Raw genomic sequence first — 23,286 nt, forward strand, 5'->3', positions numbered from 1 at the left:
GTGCTGCTATGGCCCGGTCCACCGCTCCTGAAACGCGGGAACTGCCACCGCGGAAGCTCACTAGAAGTAGCGGCCACTTGCGCACCAATTGTGAAATGCGGTCCAGCCCTCGCGCACGCGCACTGCGATCCCGCCTCCGGGCCCGGAACGAGAATACAGAGAAGACGTATTCTCTGTGCGTGCGCACACAGACACTGGAGGAGGCGAGGCTTACTCGCTGGGAGGTCCCGGCCTCGGGTGGGTGAGACTGAAAGGGAAGGGAGGGATTTCCGCTTCCGCCGGGAGCCGGAAGTCACTGTCTCCCGGGTGAACGAGGCTGTCGCAAAGAGCGTCGGCGAGTGCAGGTGAACGTTCGCGCGGGCGGGCTTTGGGGTCGGGTGGGACTGGGCGCTCTGCGACTCCGGTGCGCTGACGGGGTCCTGGAGGAGGCGCCGAGGGCCCAGGGCTTGGGGGGCGGCCCATCGGGGAACTTGACTCCCCCGGGTCCCAGCGAGTCCCAGCCCGCTGTTCGGAGGCCTGGCTTCTACCGGCGGCCGGCGGGAGGCGACGCCGAAGCCATGGTGAGCCTGGAAGGACGGCCCACCCGCCTCCTCTTAAGTCCCGGAAGGGTCGGTGTCTGATCCCTTTTCCAGCCCCCACCTTGTCGCGCTTTGGACTTAGATCGCCACAGAAGTACAGTCCGAGGCCCCTGGAGTTTTCTGTGCAGGCCAGACACCGTTTTCTGGAGTGTGGTTGGCGGGTGCTGTAGTCACCGGGGAAAATGAGATTCTGGGGCCCACCTGTAGCTTCTGATTCAGACTTGTTTATATTCAACAGTTATTGAGCTCTTAATGCATACCAGGTACTGTGCGTGCTGGGGATTCAGCAGTGGGCAAATCCTGCTCCCACCCGAACCCGCAGAACTGACATTCTAGGGCGGGGAGATCTGGGGTTAGGTTCAGAAATCTGCATTTTTTGAGCACCTCCAGATGATTCTGGTGCAGGTGGTAACCAGGGCCAGGCTTTGGGGGAAAAAATTCAACAGAACACTACCCTGTACCCCCGAAAGTGAGAGCCTGGGCTGCAGAACTGGCTACGCCTTACTAAAGCCTACTGGGTCTTGTAGGGTCTGGCTGCTGCTCTTCTGTTGCATCTCACACCCATCTCCCCATTACTCGCTGGGCTTCAGCTGTACCAGTCTTCTTTCTTTTTCTCAAGAAAAGCTTCTTTTGCCTTGGAGCCTTTGCAGTTGTTATTCCCTCTGCCTGGACTACCATGCATGGTCGCCTTCTCTTATTCAGGCCTCAGCTTAAATGACTCTTACCCAAGGGTTCTTCCAGCTCCACCCTTAAGTAGCCCCGTCCCGGAAGTGTTCACTTAGCCCTGTTTCATTAACCTCATAGCACTTACCAGTACTGGAAATTATCTCCCTTATTAGTTAGCTGAAGGGTCTGTCTTCCTCCGCTAGAATATCAGTTGCACAAGAGCAGATACCTTGCCTGCCTTGATGGCAGCAGTGCTGTGGTTTACTGTAGGCCTGGCATTGGTCGTTCATTCATTCAGTAAATCTCTGTTGAGAGCCAGCTCTGTGCCATGAGCTGTTCTAGGCGCTGGGGGTACAAAGAAAAGACAGAAATCCCTGCCCTCGAGGAATTCACATTTGGAGGGTGCCGGGCAGAGTTAGAGACGCAGGGAGACCAGTGAGGATGCTGTTGTGATAATACAGGCCAGAGATGACTGGGACTCAAGACTCAGACCACGGAGCTGGCCCTGGGAGTGGTGAGAAGTGGTCAGATGCTGGATGTCTTTTAAAGGTAGAACAGTAGGGTCAGGATGGGATAAGGGGTGTGAGAGAGGGCGAAAGGAATTGAGGGTGAGCCTAAGGTTTTTGGAAAGATGGACTTGCTGCCTGTGGGACAACACATTGAGGTGTTCGGAGCTCGGTTTTGGACAGGTTCTGTTTAAACGTTTGGTAGCACCGGGTAGGAGTGTGGTTGAGGCAGGTGGCCAGGGGAGCCTGCAGTTCAGAGAAGACATCGGTGTAGAGGAGGCATTTGAAGCCCTGACGCTGGGTGAGATCTCCATGGAAATGAATGGAGATGGAGAGGGGAGGGGTCCAAAGACTGAGCTTGTGGACTCACCAACATTAGCGAATTGACGGGGTGAGGATGGGGTTGCAGCAGCAGCAGGGACTGCAAGAAGCTGCCACTGAGGAGGGTGGGAGAGCCCTGTGAGAATGGTGGGAGGAGGAACCGGTGTGTCCAGTACTCTGAGGAGTGAGGACTGCCCCTTGGGGTGGACAGCATGGAAGGGGCTGTGGAGAGAGGGTAGGAGGGAACACAGGCAGCTCTGCTAGAAAAGCTCACAGAGAACGAAGGGGTAGTTTTTAATGATGGGAGAGGTCATAACAAGTGTGTTTGTTAATGATCCAGTAGAGAGAGAAAATGTGATGTTGGGATCCAAGGCACAAGGTAGCAAATTGTTTTTGTGGGGAGCATGGACGTTCTTCCATAGCAAAGGAGAGAAGGTCGAGTGGGTGGTCCTGGGGACTTGTGGATTGTGGATGTTGTCTGACTGCTTCTGTTTACTCAGTGAATTGGAAGCACCGTTAGTTAAGAACAAGGATGTTGCATAGAGAGTGGTCTTAAGTATAAATGAAACTCTGGTCTTTATCTGGCAGGCTGCTGACCCCCGCTGTCACGGAAGAATGATGCCAGAATCAGGGTGGGGCGGGGGGCAGGGGGGAGGACCACTTGACCGCTTCCTAGAGCGTCGAGCCGGAGGGATGCGTGGGTCCCACGAGTCGCTGACTTCTGCCCCCATCCTCCCACAGGTTTGCCCTCCTGCAGACATGGGGCGCAGAAAGTCAAAACGGAAGCCACCCCCCAAGAAGAAGATGACAGGCACCCTAGAGACCCAGTTCACCTGCCCCTTCTGCAACCACGAGAAGTCTTGTGACGTGAAAATGTGAGCGGGGCCCAGGATCCTGCCTCACGGGGCCGGCCCTCTCCTTCCTCAGTCGGGAGGTGGCTTCCCCCCCACCCCCACTGTCTTCCATTCTGTCCCCAGCCTTCCTGGTTAGGGGCATTGTCACCCACAGACACAGGCCCCTTCGTTCACTAAGTCCCTGCATCTCCTCCTGTTCCAGGGACCGGGCCCGCAACACCGGAGTCATCTCTTGTACCGTGTGCCTGGAAGAATTCCAGACGCCCATCACTTGTATCCTTGGGAACCCGAGCTTTTCCCAGGGGATGGGGGTGGGGCGTCAGGGCTGCTCAAGGGCACCCAGCCCTGCTGTGTGCCCTGGTGGTGTGGCCACCGAGAGGAACCAGTGCCACGTGCTGACTTAATGGGGTGACAGGCTTCAGGGCAGGGGTCTGGCTAACAGTAGCGTGAGCAGCAGAAGTATGTATAGGAAAGGGGTCCAGTGCTACCAGTTGCCCTTGACCTCAGTGGCTCAGACCTGTCGGAACCAGTGGACGTGTACAGCGATTGGATAGATGCCTGCGAGGCAGCCAATCAGTAACAACGCAGAGGACCCACTCCCTTGGCAGCCTCACCCACTGGGTACCAATCCAGAGACATTCCAGGGTTCAGGGTGTGGGTCCAGGGCCTCTGCAGCCCTGTGTGTGTGTGTGGAGTGGGTGTGGGCATGGGTGTGAGTGGGTGTGGCTGCAGGTGTGACGGGAGCGGGGGTGTCCTTGTGGGCATGGGGTAGAGTTGAAGGGTTGCTGGGCCCCAGGGGCCTGAACTGCCTCCCTTGGCTCCGAAAGCCTTTGACTTGCTCCCTCCTCTGGCACCTGGCCCCCTGGCTCTGGGGCCCTGGCACCTTCAGGGACCTGTGTCCTGACATCGTAGGTGAGGGCAAGCCCAGCAGAGGCTGCCTCGGGACTCTCCAGCGTCGTCCCCCACCTTACCAGCACTTGTCCATTTGAACTGGACCGACTGCTTATCCTCCTTCCCTGCCTTCCAAGGCCTGTGGCCTGGGATTCAGGCCACAGCCCCACAGCCCCCTGGCAGGGTGGCCTGTTTTCACGTTTGGCCACTTTTGTAGAGGAGGGAGGGGCTGGGTTGGGGATAGCTGTCAGTCACCAGCCCTTAAATAAAGCAGCCAACGCAAAACTCCCAGCTCTCTGGTTTCCTGGGCTCTGGGTCAGACCCAGGGGCTCAATGAGGAATGGGGGAGACTGAGGCATTCAGAGGTGGCCTGGCGGGCCATTGGAAGGGGTCAGTCCTTCAAACTGTCCAATGTTTATCCACTCTACAAGCATTCAAGGTGAAACCAGGGCAGTGCTGGGCTCAGGGGACAGGGATGAACCCACAGACATCTGGCCAGGCGTTTACAGTCACAGCAGAAACTGGGGCCAGCAGAGCCCAGGGTGGGGATTGGGGGGGTCAGAGAAGGCTTCCTGGGGGACAGCCTGAAGGAGCTAAGGCTCAGGGGCCACACTGTGCCAGAGGCCAATGTCAGGTTTGCCTGCCTTGCCCCCATGTCGCAACAGCCGCCCTGAGGAAGGAAGATGCTCAGATGCTCGCAGATGAGGAAACAGGCCCAAGACAGGAGGTCACCGGCCAAAGGTCCCACAGCCAGAAGACTGCACGGCCGGGCCTTGAACCCAGGAGGCCTGGCTTCACAGCCCAGCGTCTTACTTCCTCCTGAGTCCAGGGTCCAGGCTAAGGGAACAGCTCCTGGCTTCCTGGGGGGTGGGGGGCGGTGGGGGGCACTGGAGAAGAGTAAGGGACCCTTGTCCTAGGGTCGCAAGGAGTCTCTCGGAAGGCTGGAGGTGGAGCCAGATGCACGTGGAGGGTGTAAGAAGAAATACTAGGGCTTTGTCCCTGGCTCCTGGCAGGAAGCTTCTAAAACCCTTGGAATTTCCTGAGCAACTGGAGTACTTTTTGTCATCCATAAAGAGCCCCTTTTGATCACAGGTGAGACTATGCTAATGAAGTGACTTAGAGTGGGGCCCTAGATAGTCTCAGGAAGGGGCAGGATGCAGAGTAGGAACTCAGTCAGCCACGCCCACCAACCTTCGGGAAAGGGACCCACAGATGAAGCGCGATATGAGGACAAGATTTGGTGAGCTTCCACCCTTGGTGAACACAGGGAGGTGCTGGGACACTTGGAGAGGGCGTGGGAGCTCCACCCTCCTTCCCCATACCTTGCCCTAGGCATCTCTTCCATCTGGCTCCTCCCAGGTTATATCCTTTTATAATAAACCAGTGATGTAATAAGTAAAATGTTTCTCCGAGTTCTGTGTGCCACTCTAGTAAATTAACCAAATCTGAGAAGGGGGTGGGGGGAACCCCCGATCTCCAGCTGGTTGCTCAGAAGCACAGGTAACAACGTGCACTTGTGATTGGCAGCTTAAGTGGGGGAGGGGCAGTCTTGGACAGAACCCTCATCCCGTGGGAGCTGATGCTTTCTCAGGTAGAAAGTGTCAGAACTGAGTTAATTGCTTGGTGGTATTGGAAAACACACACCTTAACAGGCTGATGGTGAGACCCCAGGTGGTCCCGTGGTGTGGAGGTCCTGACACTGGCAGTGTGGGGCAGGTCCATCTCCTCAACCTGGCCTCGTGAGCCTGGGCAGCAAGTGACTTGTGCTTTTGCTTCCTCGTTGGTACAGTGGGAGGGATGATGGAACCTTCCTCCCAGGGCCACGCTGAGGATGGAGGCACCTATCATTCCTGGCACGGTTTGAACAGACTCGGACCCACCAGGGCAGCGAGGGATATGAACGGCCAAGAAGATGCTGACCAGGCCAGAAGCCCTGGCCACCAGGCCCAGCCACTGGGTCTGGCATGTGTCCCCCAGGGCCCTCTCTACCCTGACATACCCTTCCTTGGTGCTCCCACCTCCCCCTCCAAGGCCCCAGGTGGGGTCCCGTGGCCGAGGCAGGACCCAGCGGACACAGGCAGAGTGGTGGACAGGCGCCGGGGCGGGGGGGGCGGGGGATGCCCTCTGGGGGTCCAGGGAAAGGGGGCTCCTGCCAACCAGGGCCCGCCCACCCCAGTCTTACAGACCAAGTGCTAATATGGTGCTGTTTTCCCAAGAAAGCAGGGCCCTAAGCCAGGCATGGATCCTCAGCATAGCTTCCCCGGGCTGGCCCCATGGTAGCAGGACTTTGGGTAGCAGGACTTAGGGCAGCCAGGCCAAGAGCGCCTGGAATCCAGTTTACGAGGCCCCAGGGGCCGTGTGCGTCTGTGCGAGTGCGTCTTCTGATGTCTGTCTCTGCAGGTCCCCCTGCCCTGGGAAGGGAAGGGGGGAAGACTGCTGTGCCCCCAGCATGGCCGCATCCTCTCGTTGGAACCCTGGCATTTGATGGCTTCTGGGCAGGATAGCTGGGGCCCACATCACCGGGAGAGCAGGGTCCCCTCTGAAATGTGGGGAGGTTGGGACCTTGTCCAGGCTTCTGGGATCCTGGGCTGGCAGGCCAGGCACCTGGGCCAGCTGCACCCTGCAGTCAGCTACTTAACTGCCCTGTGCCAGTTGGTAAAGGGCCATTGCCAAAGTGCCTCCACTGTGCCCATCCAAAGTGGGCACATCTTTCCACAGTGCCCATCTTTCCCCACTGCCCTGTCCCCTCCCACCTTCCCACAGTCTACGTCAGGGATAAAGGGTTCTCCCTGCCCACAGGGGCCTCCAGGACCTGGCTGGTTGTCCATTCTCATGGCCAGTACAAAATGTCATCCCCTGTCTGGAGGCATCATTTCATTTAAGCTCCCTGTGACCCCACAAGGTTCCATGTCCTCATTTTCCTAATGCAAACAGGCCTAGCTAGGGAAGGGAAGTGACTTGCTCAAGGTCACCTAGCTGGCAAGCTGCAGAACTGTGATTTACATCCCATCTAGCCCGTCCCGGCGCTTGGCCTCAACGCAACCCACAGGCCCCCAGAGAAGGTACATGGGTGCTGAGCCTGTGTGTGTGTGTGTGTATTGTGTACCTGTGTGAGGGTTTATGTTTTTATGTGCCTTGAGTAGAAGTGTGTACTGCATGTGTATCTGTGTGTGAAAGGGTATGTGCACTAAGGCTGTAGAGAGCGTGTGTACACCATACACACGAAGTGTGCGTGCGTGTGGATTTTGTGTGTGAGTCGGTGGGTGCCGTCCTGGGCCCAGCGAGCTCTGTGAGCTCTGTGTGTGTATCTTAGGGTGCATGTGAGTGTGTGTGCCTGTGCAGATGAGTGTGTGGGAGATGGGGTGTATCTGAGCAAGGCCACTTATGCGTGTGCTGGAGCCACACGGCCTGTGTGACAGCGCAGCCCTGAGTCCTCGGGTGACTTTACAGCCATTTATTGTGCTCCAGTGAAGTAGAAAACGGAAGTGCTCGCGTTACAAACACCGCTGTCACCTCCCTGAACGCCAGCTGCAAACCAAACCGCGTGTGTCCGCTGGGGGTCTGGGCATGCAGTTTGCTCCCACTGTGGGAATGGGGGAGGGGGGCGAGCCTGGGCTCTGGGGGCTTCGCTTGGGGGGGCTTCTTGTCCTAGGGGGACCCACCTGTGGGGAGTGGGGGACAGCGGGGTAGCTTTGCTCAGTGCGTCCTTTGGGCGCTGTTGGGAACACCCGGCTCTATGTTGGACCCAGGGAGGAGCCCCCTTCCCCCCCACAGGCCCCCCCCAGTCTGCTCCCCCCAAACGCTAACCCCGTAGGCAGGTGCCAGGGGGCTGGAGGAGCCATGCAGGGGGAGGGGGTCGGCGGGCCAGGCTGGGCCCTGCCAAGAGCAGCACCGGCCTCCCCGGGGGAAGGCGGGAGGCCCAGGGCCCTAGGCGGAGTTGTAGTAGTTGTGTGGGTGGTGGTCGTGGGCAGGCTCGCCCAGCTCCGGGTACTCGGGCATCAGGCAGTACTTGGGGTCGTAGACCTGGCGGGGCAGCCCATACACCGTCATGCCCCGCTGCGAGGCCCCCTTGTTGCTGCCCATCTGCAGGCTGACATTGAGCATGTCGCAGTGCTCCATGCCCAGCGCCGGCTCGAAGATCTGCCGCTTGGTCCCGGGAGCAGTCATGCCGGCCTGCGGAGGGCAGTGCAGTCAGGCCGAGGGGACGGCGAGGGCCACAGCCCCACCAGCCCGCCCCATGGCCCCCCACACACCTGGCTGGCTCCCTTGTTGGTGCCCATCTGTAGGCTGATGGTGGCCTGGTCCAGGGGCTGGTCTGTGCCCAGCTTAGGGTCGTAGAGGTGGCGCCGGGTGCCGTAGGCTGTCATGCCCTGCTGGCTGGCAAACTTGTTGGTGCCCATCTAGGGAGCCAGAACGAGAATCACCCCGAGGCTTACAAATCTCACGGTGGGCCACGAGATGTAACTCATGTCAGCAGGCACTTACGTGGCCCTCTAATGAGGCACTGTTTCCACCCTCAGGCTACAGACTGGAAACTGAGGCCCAGAGAAGGTGGGTCACATGACTGATAGGTGGCCTGACTTCCAGGGTTCAGGTTCCAGCCCGGCCACTCATCACGTGGGCAATCCTGGCAAGTAAGCTATCTTCTCCAGGCCTCAGTTTTCCCGTCTGTATAAAGAGTATGCTCATAACAGTACCCACCCCCTAGAGCTGTCAGAGGAGTGAGTTAGGGTATGGAAAAATGCCAAGTGTGTAGTCTAGTAAAGGCCAAATATGCTGCCACCCCCCTGCCAAAGCCTGCAGGGACCAGGGTGCCCTCCCAGCCTCCTCCACTCCCTGACCCTCTGCTCAGCTCAGCAGTGAGGCCCAGGTGAAGAAGGGGCAGTACCTGCAGCCCAATGATGTTCCGCCCTTCTCTTAGCTTCTCTGGCTCAAATTTCCGTTCCTGCTTCTCTGCGTATTTCACTCCCACGTTCACCTTGTTCCCTTTCGTCTTGGCCTGGGGAGGGCGAGGGGGGCAGGGACTGACAAGGAAGCCCCTGGGCCACACTGTCCCCTCGGAGACCGTGAGGAGCACCTGCTTTCCCCCTGCCACCCACGCGGGGCTCAGAGGGCACAAGCGGCCCCACCCGCATCACAGCCCCGAGTGCCGGCAGCCCCCTGGCCCCATGCCCACCCTTTAGCCACGCTCACCATGCTGGCCAGGGCCAGGAGGGTGGACTGCACTTGGGTGTGGTTGGTGTTCTCGAACAGGTCGTTGGCCTCAAAGATGTCGTGGGGCCTCACCCCATACTTGGTGATGGCCTTGATGAAGTTGCCGATGTTCTCCAGCTGGAGGGGAGCCGGTAGCAGTCAGGGGTGGGAGGGGAGTGGGGGTCTGGATGGAGCTCTGAGGGGCTATGGGCCAGGGGTCGAAAGAGTTAAGAGAGTCTGGGCTCACCTGGTGCCAATTCTGGGTGGACTCATTGACCTTCTTCACAGAGCCTGGCTGGAGCTTATTGATGAACCTGCAAGGCGCAGGGGAGGGCACTGAGAAAGGGGACCCCTACTGCCCCCACCCAAGCCCAGCCCAGCGGGACAAGGGGTCAGGATGACAGTCAGTGGGCCCTATCCTTTTCTCTGTTTCCCACTGCAGTCAGCCCCCAGCTGCAGCCCCACCACAGACCATCCGCACACACAGGCAGGACCCAGATGGGAAACCAACCCCAGGGAGCTAGACTCTCGTTCAGGTCAGAAAGTCTCCCGATGGAGGGTGTAGGGGAGTCTCCTGGGTGCACCTGCCTCGCTCGTGACCATGTTTCAATCTCCTTTTCTTTTGCGAACCGCTACACCTCGGAGGGCCCACAGCTCAGAACTGGGGCCTCTTCTCTGGCTACACTCACCCCCTTGATCTCATCCAGTCTCTTGGCATTTTATTTTATTTTTTGGCCACGCTGCGCGACATGTGGGATCTTAGTTCCCCAACCAGGGATCGAACCCGTGCCCCCTGCAGTGGAAGCGCAGAGTCTGAACCACTGGACGGCCAGGGAAGTCCTCTCTTGACTTTAAATGCCATTCATATGCCCGTAACTCCCCAACATCTTCCTGCAGCCCACCGCTTACTCCATTCCAGCTCCCCACATGGGTGTCTCAAATCAAATGCACCCCACCTGGACTCCTGACACCCACTTCCCCCCCGACAGAACTCCCTCCATCCTCCCCTGCTCAGTCAACCCAGCCCTCCAGGTCTCGGACAAAGCCCTCCGCCGCCCTTGACCCTCCTCTCCCTCTCTCTCACCCCCACATTCCATCCCTCAGCAATTCCTTTTACTCTGCCTCCTGAAGACTTCCAGAAGCCCACGTCCGCCCTGCTCGGAGCCACCAGTGTCTCTTTCCTGGGCTCTTGCCTTGACCTACCCTTGGGCTCCCAGCTTCCACCTCATCCCCTCCAGATGCTTGTCATCCCATGGCTAAAATGACCTTCTTAAAACAATTCCATTATGGTTTATCATAGGATACTAAATATAGTTCTCTGTGCTATACAGTAGGACCTTGTATACTTTGCTGTACAGCAGAAATTAACACAACTGTAAATCAACTATACTTCAATCAAAAAAAATTTTTTTTTCCAGTTACTCCCCAGTTCAAAGCACTCCCATGGTTTCCTATTGCCTTGAGAATAAAAGCCTAACTCCATAGCATGAAGGACGAAGAGGCCCTGTACCGTCTGGCCCCCAGCTAACTCCCTCCACTTTCCCTGATCACTGAGGCATGCTCCCACCCCAGGGCCTTTGCACTGGCTGTCCCCGCTGCCTGGCCCACTCTTCCCTAAGATGTTCTGCCGGCAACTTCCCTCACTTCATCCGAGATTCTGCTTCAATATTACCTCTTCTGAAAGACCTCCCAGACCATTCTGTACAAAGCAGCTACCCTTCACCCCACGCCCCCCGCCCCCCATCCTTCCCAGCTTGACTCTTCCTCATGGCACTTCCCACCACAGGCAAGTATGTGATTCTTTCATCAATTACTTGTTCAATCACCCCCACCAGGACTAAAGCTCTGTAAGCGCCCCAAGTCGAGTCTGTTTTGTTCACTATCCCCAGCGCCTAGACCTGGCTAGCACACAGCAGGTGCTCCATAAATGCACCTCCTCCATAAATGGGTGGGTGGCCCTGCACTCTTTAAGGCCTGGGATACCAGACCATCCCCCGATTCCTTGGATACGGTAGAACCACATCCCCCAGCCCCTCTCTTTCCAGCAGCTAGGGCTTGGTAACACTGTGCCTTCGGGAAGCTTCCCTAGCACAAGCTCTGGCTCTTAGGGTCACCCTGCCCTGGGTCAGACTCAGAGAAAAAGAAAGGACCCCAGCTGGGCTCAGGGCCCAGCCCAGAAATAGGGTTGCAGTGAAATCTAGGAGGTGGAATCTGGAATCGGGGCTTGGGAGCTGTTGAGGGTTTTCCTCTCCCTCAGTGATTAGGTTCTGAGAGGGGGAGAAAATCAGGGCCCACTTGAATTACTGTGGCACATCCCTCAGGTCACCAAGCCAGCAGTGGACAGCTGATGTGGCCCAGTGCCTTTTCGCCGTGACCTCCCTTTCTTGGGACTCTAGAGACCATACATGTGGCTGCCCCGTATGCGTGGCGGTTCAGACTCTAGATTCGGAAGTCATTTCTGTTGGAACAGCGTGGGACTTTGGGTGACGTGTTTTACCTGAGGCTCAGTTTTCTTTACTGTTAAATGGGCACAGTGATTATCTTTATATCTGATACCTCAAAACAAAGGTATCAGATATAACGTGCCCAATCCAGCTCTGAGCTCTTGGTCATTTGAGGGGCTCAGGTAGTAGAGATGAGGGGTTGGGGGCAGCCCAAGGCAGAGTCTGGGCCATGAGCGCCCCACTCACTCGCAAAGAATTATGCCGTCTTTGAGGCCGTCCATGAAGTTGTTGCCAATGCGGCGCCCTGTCACCCCCTCGATCCACTCTCGCAGCTCTTGTTCCCGCTGGTGGTCGTACTTCTGGGCCAGCTGCGGTGGGGGACACAGAGAAGGTGGTGAGGACACAGTGGGGAGCAGGGTTGGCTCCCAGGCCCAATCCAAGATTTCCTAGGTCTGATCTCTTCCCTCATCCTTTCCCAACTAAGGCAATTCTGTCCCAACGTCCAGTTGGTGGGTGGGGGATGTGCTGAGGGCCAGTGTTGAGGTGGCACCTGCCCAGGGGGCCATTCCAGGCATTCTGAGGTTTTGGCACCACCGAATGTGGATTAAGGGGTGGAGAATGAGATATTCAGAGCTGGGGGGCGGTGCCTGCCCTCGTGGTTCCCCCTCCAGACCAAACTTGGGGTTTAGCTTCCCCTGGCCCTGCCCCCCTCCTGGGAGCTTCAGGCAGGGGAGGAGGAGCCCTAAGGAGGTGCCCCCGGATGCCGCCTTGCAGGGGACTGCTCTGTCTTACATCTTTGTCTCAGTGTCTCTCCAGGTCCTCATCCCTGGGGCCCCCTATCTGGCTCGGGGCGAGGGCCAGTCTTTGCCTTACTCCTGGCCCCATGCATGTCTGTATTTCTCTGTCTCTCTCCCCATGGCACGATGTCCTCAGTCTCTCTCCCAGCTCTGTCTGTCTTTCCTAGGCCCTGTCATCCTGTCCCCATCTCTTCGTGTCCGGCTGGGGGTGGGGCTCATAGCTCGTCCATCTCTGCTTTCATAGGTCTCTCTCCATCTCTCCGAATCCAGGTTCCCTGCCTCGGGTGAGGATGGGGCTCAGCCGTCTCTCCGCCTCTCCATCCCTGTCTCAGTCTTATCTTGCTCCAGGCTCGCCCTCCCCCATCCGTCCCTCTCAAGTCTCAGGCTTCCAGTATCTCTGTGTCTCTCCCCGACCTCTCCTCTCCCACTTTGGCCCCCCTCCGTTTCCCCAGAACTCTCTACCCCAGCCCAGACAGGCTCCGGGCCCCTGGGAGACCCGGTCGCCCCTTCTCCTGGGGGAGGGGAAAGAGGAGGGGAGACGGCCCCCTCACCTGGCCCCGGCCTTGCCGCCCCCCTCCCCATCAGCCCCGCTTTATAAAGCAAACCGGCCCTTATATAGCGCGGCCCCGCGGGCCGGGCTCCCGAGGCCGCCTTATATGGCGCGGCGGCTCCGCTCGGCTCCTGGGCCGGCGCTGGGGGGAGGGGGGGCGACGCTGGGATCTGTCTCCTGCCCGAGCACCGGCGCCCCCACTCGCCCCCTCCTCCAGCCCCGAGGATCCCCCCGACCCAGGTTCCCAATCCCAGCTCCCCATTTTCTGCCTGTAGAACCCTGGGAAAAGCCACCCTGAGCCTCAGTGTTGCCCTCTGTCAAATGGGGCTGGGACTCCTCCCCAGGCATCGCTCAAGGGATTGTTCCAGTGGGTTGGGGACTTCAGGCTTGCTGCCCTGGAGAAGCTGATCCCATGGGGGGCACGGGCCACAAGTTCAGGGGCCCAGTTCTGAATCTCTCTTATATAGGACCTGAGCTACTTGCCTTTTCTTTCTGAACCCATCCATAGCATGAAGGCGATGTCCCCATGTCCTCCCACCCCCAGAATTAGGAGACCCCTGCTTCTTTCCCTAATGCCCACTCTCTGCCCATCCCCAGCTGTCTCTTTCCTTCACGATCTCCAACACCTTGGGGCCTCACCCCCCAGGAACCCCAGCTCTGGAGCACTCCGCAAATTCTTTGTCAGGCTAGGGGGTGTGGGCAAAATCAAGTCCTTCCCCAGACCCCCAGAAACAAAAAGGGTTAACAGGGGACTCTAATCAAGTGGGGTTTCACAATGGGCCAACCGCCTCAGTTTACCTGTGACTGCCTGCATGCCCCCCCATTTCACACCCCAACAGGAGCTAAGGGCTCTGGGATGCTCAGGCCAGGGAGGAAGGCAGCGCCTTCCCCATACTCGTCCTTTCTCTCTCTCAGGTTCCAAGTCATATGGGATAGGCAGGAAGGGGGTCCAGGGAACCCCAAGTGTGGGGCCTCTGGCCTGGCAGGGCAAGTGGGCCAGGTCACGGGGAGGCCCTCCAGCCCTACCTTGTTCTTGACCTCAGCTGACAGCCCGTAGGCGGGGCCTCGGTTGAAGTGAGCAGAGGACATGCTGGCTGACGGTGGACAGCGGAGGCAGCGGCGCTGAAGAAGGCGGCAGCAGCTGAAGCTCCGTCTGCACCCTCTTCCCTCCTCACATGTTTTTGAAGCTCGGGAGGCGGCCCAGGCCTCTTCCAAGGCCGTCCCATTGGCCATAGAGGCCTGCCAAGGGGCGGGGCGCCCCCCCACCTTGGCCAGCCCCCCTTCGTGATGTCAGGGCCTTGGTATTGGGAGCTGATTGTGTCATTGTTTCCACCTAGGGGGGCGGCCTGGGTTCTTTTTTGGGGCGGCGGGCAGCTTGGCCAGACAGAGACCAACCTTTCCCCACTCCCCACTGTTCATTAGGCCTCTGGCTGGGTCTCCTAATCTCCTTGTGTCTGTCTCTGAGGCCATCTCCCCACATCTCTGAGGTCATCTTTCTTCGTTTCTCTCCTGTCTTGAGGCAGGACTACCACCTGTGGTAGTTTATGGAGCACCACCCTGGTTTTAAGTCCAGACACCAACAGTCTCTAAATGTAGGCCAGCCCCTTCCCCTCTCTGAGCCTCTGTTGCCACACCTGTAAAATAGACTAATGATAGTGCCTGCTCATGAGGGTGTTGTGAGGATCAGAAGAAATAATGCCTGGGACTTCCCTGGTGGTCCAATGGTTAAGACTCTGTGCTTCCACTGAAGAAGGCACGGGTTCAGTCCCTGGTCAGGGAACTAAGATTCCACAAGCTGGGTGGCGCAGCCAAAAAATAATGCCTCCAATATGCCCAGGCCAGTGCCTGGCACAGGGAATAGCAGTATTTCTGCTGAGAATCTGGCACCCCACTTCTGTCCCCTCCATCCCCTCATAAGGACCTGGGGGAGCAGAGACCCTGGATCTCACCCTCCCCATCCACCTGTGGGTTGCCTGAACCACAGAGTGGCTGTGTTAGTGGGTTCCAGGCCATGGACACCCCCATATATTCCTGTCCCAGCCAGGCTGGCCTGGAGGGAACACCTGCAAGCAACCCTGCCTGTCCAGATCTCACCCCTGTACCATAGGGGTGGATGACATGCCCACGTCATGCCATGTATGTTTAGGCCATGTTAGTGACACTTGGATAACATGTCAGCAACCATATCATACACTAATGATACAACAAGGTCATGCAATTTGCTGGCCACATGCTAAGGGCACAGCCGTGATATACTAATAATGACAACAGCCCTTATGTTAGGCCCTGGTCCAAATGCTGTACATGTATCCACTCATACATACCTCACAACACCCTCAGAAGTGGGTGCTGCTATTATATGCACTTTACAGATGGGGAAACTGAGGCACAGGGGTGTGGAATCCCTTTCCCAGTGTCACACAGCTCACTAGTGACAGAGCAGAATTTGAACCCGGGCCTCTGCCCCTAATTCTATGAGGCTAAGGCACGGTTTCTCAATCTTGCTACTGTTGACATCCCGGCTGGATGTCCTGGGCATTGCAGAACTTGAAGCAGCATCCCCAGCCTCTACCTACTCAGTGCCAGAAGCAACGACCCCCCCCCCACTTTAGTCTTTTTTGTTTTGTTTTGGCCGCACCGCATGGCATGCGGGATCTTAGTTCCCGACCAGGGATCGAACCCTTCCCCCCGCCCCACCTTAGCCTTGGGGGTAGGGGTCGGCAGCAGATCGCTCCCATTTGAGAACGACTGGGCTAAGGCAACTACCGACAAGTTGATAGCGTGTAATGGTATATTGAAGATACGCTAAAATACATAAAATGAGCAAACAATTGGCTCCTACTGCGTACTGAGTGCTTTGGATCTGTAAACTCATTCCTCACAGCAGCCTTATGATGTGGGGTCTAAATGTTGCACAGAGAGGTGAAGCCGACTGCCCGCAGTCACGCAGCTCCAGGGTGGCGGAGCCAGGATTCAAACGCGTAGGTTCCTGCCCACGCTGAGCGGCCCGCAGCGGGCCACAGGTCGCTACTGCGCATGAGAGGACGCGCGCCTCGTCTAGCTCTCGGCCGGCGCCCCCTGGCGGCCCAGGAGGGCGGGGGCGGGGCCTGGCGGCATCCAGGCGGCGATGACGCAACGCGCTGACTCATTCGGCCCCGCCCCTCGGCCCGCTGTCGCTTGGCCATTTATAGAATCCGCGCCGGCTCTGAAGTCACTGCCCAGGCACGACGGGGGCGGGGTGGGGGAGCACTTGGCTTGCCCCCAGACGGGGCAACCCGGGGTCTCCCTAGGGGACAGCCCTTTTTGGGTCCGTTTGTCCCTCCAATTCTGGATCGGTGTCTCTGTATCTCTTGCAATGTCTTTTGGTCGTTCTGTGCCCGTCTCTCAGCGTCGCCTAGCCTTTTTCTGTCTCAGCCTTTGTCTCTCTCTGCGTCTCTATGAATCTGCCCATCTCACTGTCTCTGTCTTTCTCTCTGTCCCCATGTCTCCTCTCTCTTTATCTCGCCGTCTCTGCGTCTCAGTTTCTGTTCCGCGCCTCTTGGTCACCGTTTTTCTCTGTGTCTCTGTATTGTCTCTGTTTCTGTCTGATGGATGGCGGTAGAGGCTGAGAGAGGGGACTTATCCCATCCCGAGGCACCAGCCCCAGGGGACTCCCCCATCACTGGCTGCCCGGTGTGCAAACCCCCCACTCAGCTCCTATTTGGCGCTTCCCAGGCCGCAGCCCCTCTGTGCCTCAGTTTGCCATCTAAATTGGAAGGATGGGCTTTAGTAAGGAATAGAGTTTCTTTTCTCGAAGAGTCCAGGACAGTCATGAAAGAAAAGCTCTGCCTTTCCTCAGTCTTAGGAGATCCCCCAGAAACTTTCTGACTCTGAGAACTAACACACACACACACACACACACACACACACACACACACCTCTGCGCCTGTGTCCGGGAGAGTCTCACCCCCTTCACTTGCCTATCTTGGCAGACCGTGTCTGCCAGCACCCCCAAACCCACCCCCTACCTAGCTCTCCTTCCCCCAGATGGCTTCTGTTTCTGGAGGGCTCACTCCATGCCAGGCACTGTGCCAGGCACAATCTCACTTAATCCTCACCACCACCCTCTTGAGGGGGAAAGTCTTAGACCCCTTTTTTGGGGGGGCGGCGCGGTGGGGCATGTGGGATCTCAGTTGCCCCACCAGGGATCAACCGGAGCCCCTTGCTTTGAAAGCACAGTCTTAACCATTGGACTGCCAGGGAAGTCCCTTAGACCCTTTTATAGATAAAGAAAAGGTTCAGAGAAACCAAGTCACGCTCCCAGGGTCACGCTGCTTCTGCTGCTCCCACATCCTTCCACGTGTATTTCTTGAGTGCCCAAGCACGCTCTCATCTTTGTAGTCCCTTCTGCCTCGACACATTTCCACAAGATGCCTGTGAGCCCTCTCCCTCATTTCTTCTGCTCAGATGTCCCCTCTTCAGAGAGGCCCTCCCTGACCACCTGCTCTAAAATAATGTATCCCACACCCCCAGACTGTGAGAGGATGGGCAGGAGGGAGCTATTCACTTAAGTGTTTGCACCTGACAGTGGATACATACGTCTGCCTCCATAAAAACCTCCATTTGAATAACTGATTTTTAAAAGTCCCCTCGGGTTTGCCCTGTGGCGCAGTGGTTAAGAATCCACCTGCCAATGCAGGGGACACGGGTTCAATCCCTGGTACGAGAAGATCCCACATGCCGCGGAGCAACTAAGCCCGCGCACCACAACAACTGAGCCTGCGCTCTAGAGCCTGCGAGCCACAACTACTGAGCCCGCGTGCCACAACGACTGAAGCCTGCGTGCTCTAGAGCCCGTGCTCTGCAACAAGAGAAGTAACTGCAATGAGAAGCCCTTGCACCACAACGAAGAGTAGCCCCCTCTCGCTGCAACTAGAGAAAGCCCACATGCAGCAAGGAAGACCCAACGCAGACAAAAAAAAATAATTTTTTTAAATAATAATAAAATTAAAAAAATAAAAAGCCCCCTCCACAGGACTTCCCCGGTGGTCCAGTGGTTAAAAGTCCGCGCTTCCACTGCAGGGGGCGCGGGTTTGATCCCTGGTCGGGGAACTAAGATCCTGCATGCCGCATGGTATAGCCAAAAAAATGAAAAAAATAAAGATAAAAGAGTGGCCCGGATTGGCAAAAATCAGAACACCTCATAACAACGAATGCTGGGGAGGGTTAGGGAACATCGTTGATGGGCATGGGCAGTTTGTTGATAGCTTTCAAAATGATAAGTGTCCTTACTTTTTCTGGTGGTTACTTTTCCGTGTCAAGTCAACTGGGCCAGGGGGTGCCCAGATACTTGATCAAACATTATTCTGGGTATGTCTTCAAGGGTGTTTTTGGATGAGATTAATATTTGAATTTGCAGTCTGAGCAAAACAGATTGCCCTCCCCAATATGGATGGACTTCATCAGATCAGTTGAAGGCTTGAATAGAACAAAAAGGCTGATTCCCCCGTCCAGTAAGAAGGAACTCCTCCTGCCTGACTGCCTTGAGCTGGGACATGGGTCTTTTGCTGCCTTCAGACTGGAACTGAAACACCAGCTTTTCTTTGGTCTGAAGCCTGCCAGCTCTTGGACTGGAACTTATACCATTGATGCTCCTGGTTCTCAGACCTTTGTTCTTGGACTGGAAGTACATCATCTACTCTCCTGGGTCCCCAGCTTGCCAACTGCAGATTTTGGACTCGGACTTCTCAGCCTCCATAATCACATAAGTCAATTCCTTATAATAAATCATCTCTCTCATATATATCAATATATGTATGTATATGTATTTTTTTTTGTTTTTCTGGAGAACCCTACCTATGTAATACACCTTCTGAACCAGCAAATCTCTTTTTTAGAATATTCCTAAGAAGTACAAGTGTAGGTATGAAGAATCACATTTATTGCAGTGGCCTTTTAATAACAAGTCACCCTGTAGATCTATCAACAGGGAACACGTGAGATAGACAAAGATGACAGCAGAATATGCAGCACTTTGTTTCAATTAAATAAAGGTACTGTGGTGCTGAGGTTAAGTGTGTGTGTGGGCGGAGGGGGCGGGGCTCTGGATCCGTATTCCATGGGTTTGGGGCATACCCTGGTGCTTCCTGGCTGTGTGATCTCAGGCAGGTGTCTTAACGTCTCTGTGGTTGAGTTTCCTCCTCTGGAAAATGGGCATATTAATAGTGTCCACTTCAGTAGGCTTGTTTCTTTTTAACTTTTTGTTTGGAGATAATTTTAGGCTTACAGAAAAGTTGCAAAAAAAAATAGCACAGAGAGTTCCCAAATACCCTTCACCCTGCTGCCCCTCCTGTCGACATCTTACATAACCATAGTACGCTTATCAAAACTAAGAAATTAACTTTGGCACAATACTGTTAATAAACTACAGACTCCAGTTTTTTAACTCATGTCCTTTTTCTGTTCCAGGACCCAATCCAAGATCCCTCATGGCATTGAGTTGTCATGTTTTCTTAGACTCCTTGGTCTGTGACAGTCCCTTAGTCTTTCACGACCCTGACACTTTTGAAGAGTACTGGTTAGTAATTTTATAGCCTGTCTCTCAATTTGGTTTGTCTTGATTAGAGTGGGGATTTTGCGTTAGTGAGAAGGATCCCAGAAAGGTGATGTTCCCTTCCCATACCAAGGGCTTATGATGTCACTATGACTTATTGCTGGTGATGTTAACCTTGGCCCCTTGGTTAAAGTGATGTCTGCCAGGACCCTCCACTGTGAAGCTGCTATTTTCTTTGAGTTGTTTTGAGGACTGCGTGTTAAAGGGTCTACATCAGGGCTTCACACATACTATTGTGCTCTGTATTTAAAAAAAAAAAAATACCCCCTCCCAAAAAAAAAGTACATGTCTGTGTTTGAATCAACTACTTCTGGAAGGATAAATTAGAAAATGAGAGCAGCAACTGCCTCACTAGGAAGAGGAACAATGGGAGCTCTAAAGGCTGTGGCCAGGTTGGTGAGCCCACCACCGCCCACGCGTGCCTTCACCTGGACCCAGCTGAGCAGAGCGAACTGGGCCTACTTATAGCTGGGCACGCCCAGCAGAGGGCAGTAGCACTCCCAGCAGCTGCCCACGTGGCTGTCAACGTGCTGGGGAGGGTGCGCTAGCCCTCCTGGACCGGCAGTTGATTGGCTGTAGCGCCTCTTAGATCGGCCAATCACAGGAATCTCGATGGCAGATGTGCTGCGGCTGCGCAGAGTCGTGGAGGCATCCTAAGGGTGGCTGTGAGTATCTTTCTTTCCCCCTGCCACCACCCTGTGTCATGGAGGCCAAGGGATTGCAGAAGTGGCTTTATGGGAGCCGAGAAACGTCATCGCCTGGAGCCTCTGCCCCTGCCAACCCCCCATTTTATGTGTTAATCTGTTGGGGTAATTAATAGCCTAAAACCAGGGCTTTCTGGGGGAGCCCAGGAGCCCCACCACCACTCCACTCTGACCTCCTTGTATTTCCCTCAGTTCACTCCACTCCAATGGCCTTTGCAGTTGTTCCTTATGCCCAAAGGGTTCCCCAAATCTCCAGATGGTTCACTCACCTCCTTCAGGTCTTTACTCAAAGATCACCTGCTCAGTGACACCTTCTCCTAACCAGCCAGTTTCAAACTGCAAACCCCTCTTGCACCTCCTCCCTTTTTCTGTTTAACTGTTCTCTGTATCACTTATCATTTTTAAGTAGACTTTTTCAAAATTGTGGTAAAATATAGAACATAAAATGTACTCTTTTTTTTTTTTTTTTACGGTACGCGGGCCTCTCACTGTTGTGGCCTCTCCCACTGCGGAGCACAGGCTCCGGACGCGCAGGCTCAGCGGCCATGGCTCACGGGCCCAGCCGCTCCGTGGTACGTGGGATCCTCCCGGACCGGGGCACGAACCCGTATCCCCTGCATCAGCAGGCGGACTCCCAACCACTGCGCCACCAGGGAAGCCCCAAAATGTACTATTTTTAAGTGTATAGTTCTGTGATATTAAGTACATTCATGTTTTTGTGCAGCCATCAACACCATCCATCTCCAGAACTCTTTTCATCTTTCAAGACTGAAACTCTGCCCCCATTAAACAATAATTCCCCACTCTCCCCCTCCCCCAACTCCTGGCAAACATCATTCTACTTTCTGTCTCCATGATAATTTGATTACTCTCTAGGTACCTCATATAAATGGAATCATACAGTATTTGTCCCTTTGTGATTAGTTTATTTCATTAAGCATAAAGTCCTTAAGGTTTATCTATTTGTAGTATGTGTCAGAATTTCTTTCCTTCTTAAGGCTGAATAATATTCCATTGTATGTATATACTACATTTTGTTTATCCATTCATCTGCTGATGGACACTTGAGTTGCTTTGGCTATTGCGAATCATGCTGCTATGAACATGGGTGTGTGACTATCTGTTCAAGTCCCTGCTTTCAGTCCTTTGGGGTATATACCCAGAAGTGGAATTACTGAATCATATGGTAATTCCATTTTTAATTTTTTTAAGGCACTGCCATACTGTTTTCCATGGTGGCTGAACCAGTTTACATTCCCACCAGGAGTGTACAAGAGTTTCACTTTCTTCACTTGTTAGATTCTATTTTTTTGATAATAGCCACCCAAATGGTTGTGAAGTGTTTACATAGACTTTACAAGTATATCATACATATGGAAAAGTGTACAAATTATAGCTCAATGAATCAATTATCACTTTAAAAATATTTTTAATTGAGATATTACTTAAAGTAAAATGCACACATCTTAATCGAGAGCTCAGTGAATTTTTATATACATATACACCCATGTAATCACCATGCACAGCTCAAACTATAAAATATTTCTTTTTGAACAATTCTTAATCTGTTTATTAATATCAGCCCTTTTGTTAATTACATGTAGCATTTTACATTTTTACTTCATGAAAATATACCCTTTCTTGGAAACAGATTCTAAGTACTTGGAGAACTTAAATTTCTTTTCCTTTTTCAAATTAATTTCATATTTCCTTCTGGATCTAGCGCACAACACGTATTTGTTTTAAGTAATTAATTTGTTGAATTAATGAAAGTATTCTGATGCTTTGTTTGAGATGGCAGAATGACAGAAGGCATAAATCTAAATAGCTAAATTAATACACAGAACACAAAGAATCAAGCTCTACACACAAGCAAAACAGGGACTAAAAATTGCTGTTAATTACAAAAGGTTACGTGTTCTATGTTCAAAATCACTGAGGATTCACAAGATGATAGACCAAATCATATTCTAAACAGTTCTGAAGTTGCACTTAATATTTTTTCAAGCTGCATATAGTTATGAAAATATTTCTATAGAACATGGGTCTTTCGGACTTCCCTGGTGGCGCAGTGGTTAAGAATCCGCCTGCCAAGGCAGGGGACAAGGGTTCGAGCCCTGGTCCAGGAAGATCCCACACGCCGCGGAGCAACGAAGCCCGTGTGCCACAACTACTGAGCCTGCGCTCTAGAGCCCGCGACCATGTGCCGCAACTACTGAAGCCCACGCGCCTAGAGCCCATGCTCTGCAGCAAGAGAAGCCACCGCAATGAGAAGCCTGCACACTGCAACGAAGAGTAGCCGCCGCTCGCCAAAAACCCGCGTGCAGTAACGAAGACCCAACACAGCCAAAAATAAAAACAAACAAACAAATAAATATTTATTTATTTATTTATTTTAAGAAAAGAAAAGAACATGGGTCTTTTTTCCGTCTCCTCCACGAGCATGCCAGCTCCCCCAGGTCAGGAATCTTTTTTTTTTTTTTTTGCTTACTGCTTTTCCTCAACACTTAGAACGGTGCCTGCTACAAAGGAGGCTCTCAACAAATGCTTGTGTTTTGTGTGTGTGTGTGTGATTTTTTGTTTGTTTGCTTGTTTTGTTTTGTTTTGTTTTGTTGCCACACCACCCAGCTTGCGGAATCTAAATTCCCCGACCAAGGATTGAGCCTGGGCCCTTGGCAGTGAAAGCGTGGAGTCCTAACCACTGGACCGCCAGGGAATTCCCTCAATAAATGCTTGTTGAGTGACTCTGAGCCTTCTCGTGATGGGGTGGGCACAGCCTCAGGATCCTATGCACAGCTTCCCTTATTTTGGCCCTGGGTCTGAGGCTGCAGCAGGATTAAGGGAAGCTCTTCCAGATTGCTTCAATCCCTTCCCACACTCTGCTCTGGGGTACTCTGAGATGGCTCCCCAGCCTCAGGCCCCGGACAGGATGCAGTATATCCGTAGAATGTTTAGGATGTCCAGGACCAGCAATAGCCAAGGTCATCACCCCTCGAATTTTAGAACCGTATCACAGTGATGCCAGCTATATAGACTCCAGCCATGGCCACACCATCAAGGCCACTGGTGAGCTTTGGGGGCAGCTCACCATACTCAGGAACCAACTGTGGACAGGAGAAGGTGGGGGGGAATCAGGAGTGAAGGAGAGGAAGGTGAATGCAAGAGAGAAGCAGGAAGGCCCTCACATGCC

The 23,286-nt window shown here is 54.4% G+C and overlaps 3 protein-coding genes across 4 annotated transcripts in view; 1 reads left to right on the top strand and 2 right to left on the bottom strand.

The window, feature by feature from the left end:
- PRKCSH (protein kinase C substrate 80K-H) overlaps positions 1 to 23,286 on the bottom strand; it is a 132,519-nt gene that overhangs the window by 40,702 nt on the left and 68,531 nt on the right. The gene's annotated exons all lie outside the window — the stretch shown is intronic.
- ELOF1 (elongation factor 1) lies at positions 252 to 5,217 on the top strand. 2 transcript variants are annotated; one of them, XM_060092254.1, is made up of 5 exons: positions 252 to 344; positions 2,813 to 2,946; positions 3,128 to 3,198; positions 3,441 to 3,546; positions 4,482 to 5,217. In XM_060092254.1, the coding sequence occupies exons 2-4, from the start codon at positions 2,831 to 2,833 to the stop codon at positions 3,503 to 3,505; spliced, it is 252 nt and encodes an 83-aa protein (XP_059948237.1). In that variant the 5' UTR covers positions 252 to 344; positions 2,813 to 2,830; the 3' UTR covers positions 3,506 to 3,546; positions 4,482 to 5,217. The 2 variants fall into 2 exon arrangements, with proteins under 2 accessions (XP_059948237.1, XP_059948236.1); XM_060092253.1 differs by lacking the exon at positions 252 to 344 and adding an exon at positions 400 to 560.
- On the bottom strand, positions 7,256 to 13,986 carry CNN1 (calponin 1). The gene is made up of 7 exons (XM_060092255.1): positions 13,827 to 13,986; positions 11,700 to 11,821; positions 9,257 to 9,323; positions 9,010 to 9,147; positions 8,705 to 8,815; positions 8,070 to 8,216; positions 7,256 to 7,989 (listed from the first exon to the last, which is right to left on the bottom strand). Exons 1-7 carry the CDS (start codon positions 13,887 to 13,889, stop codon positions 7,744 to 7,746), a joined length of 894 nt encoding a protein of 297 aa, XP_059948238.1. The 5' UTR covers positions 13,890 to 13,986; the 3' UTR covers positions 7,256 to 7,743.

Source organism: Mesoplodon densirostris, chromosome 3 (assembly GCF_025265405.1).
Source record: "Mesoplodon densirostris isolate mMesDen1 chromosome 3, mMesDen1 primary haplotype, whole genome shotgun sequence".
Classification (NCBI taxonomy): domain Eukaryota; kingdom Metazoa; phylum Chordata; class Mammalia; order Artiodactyla; family Ziphiidae; genus Mesoplodon; species Mesoplodon densirostris.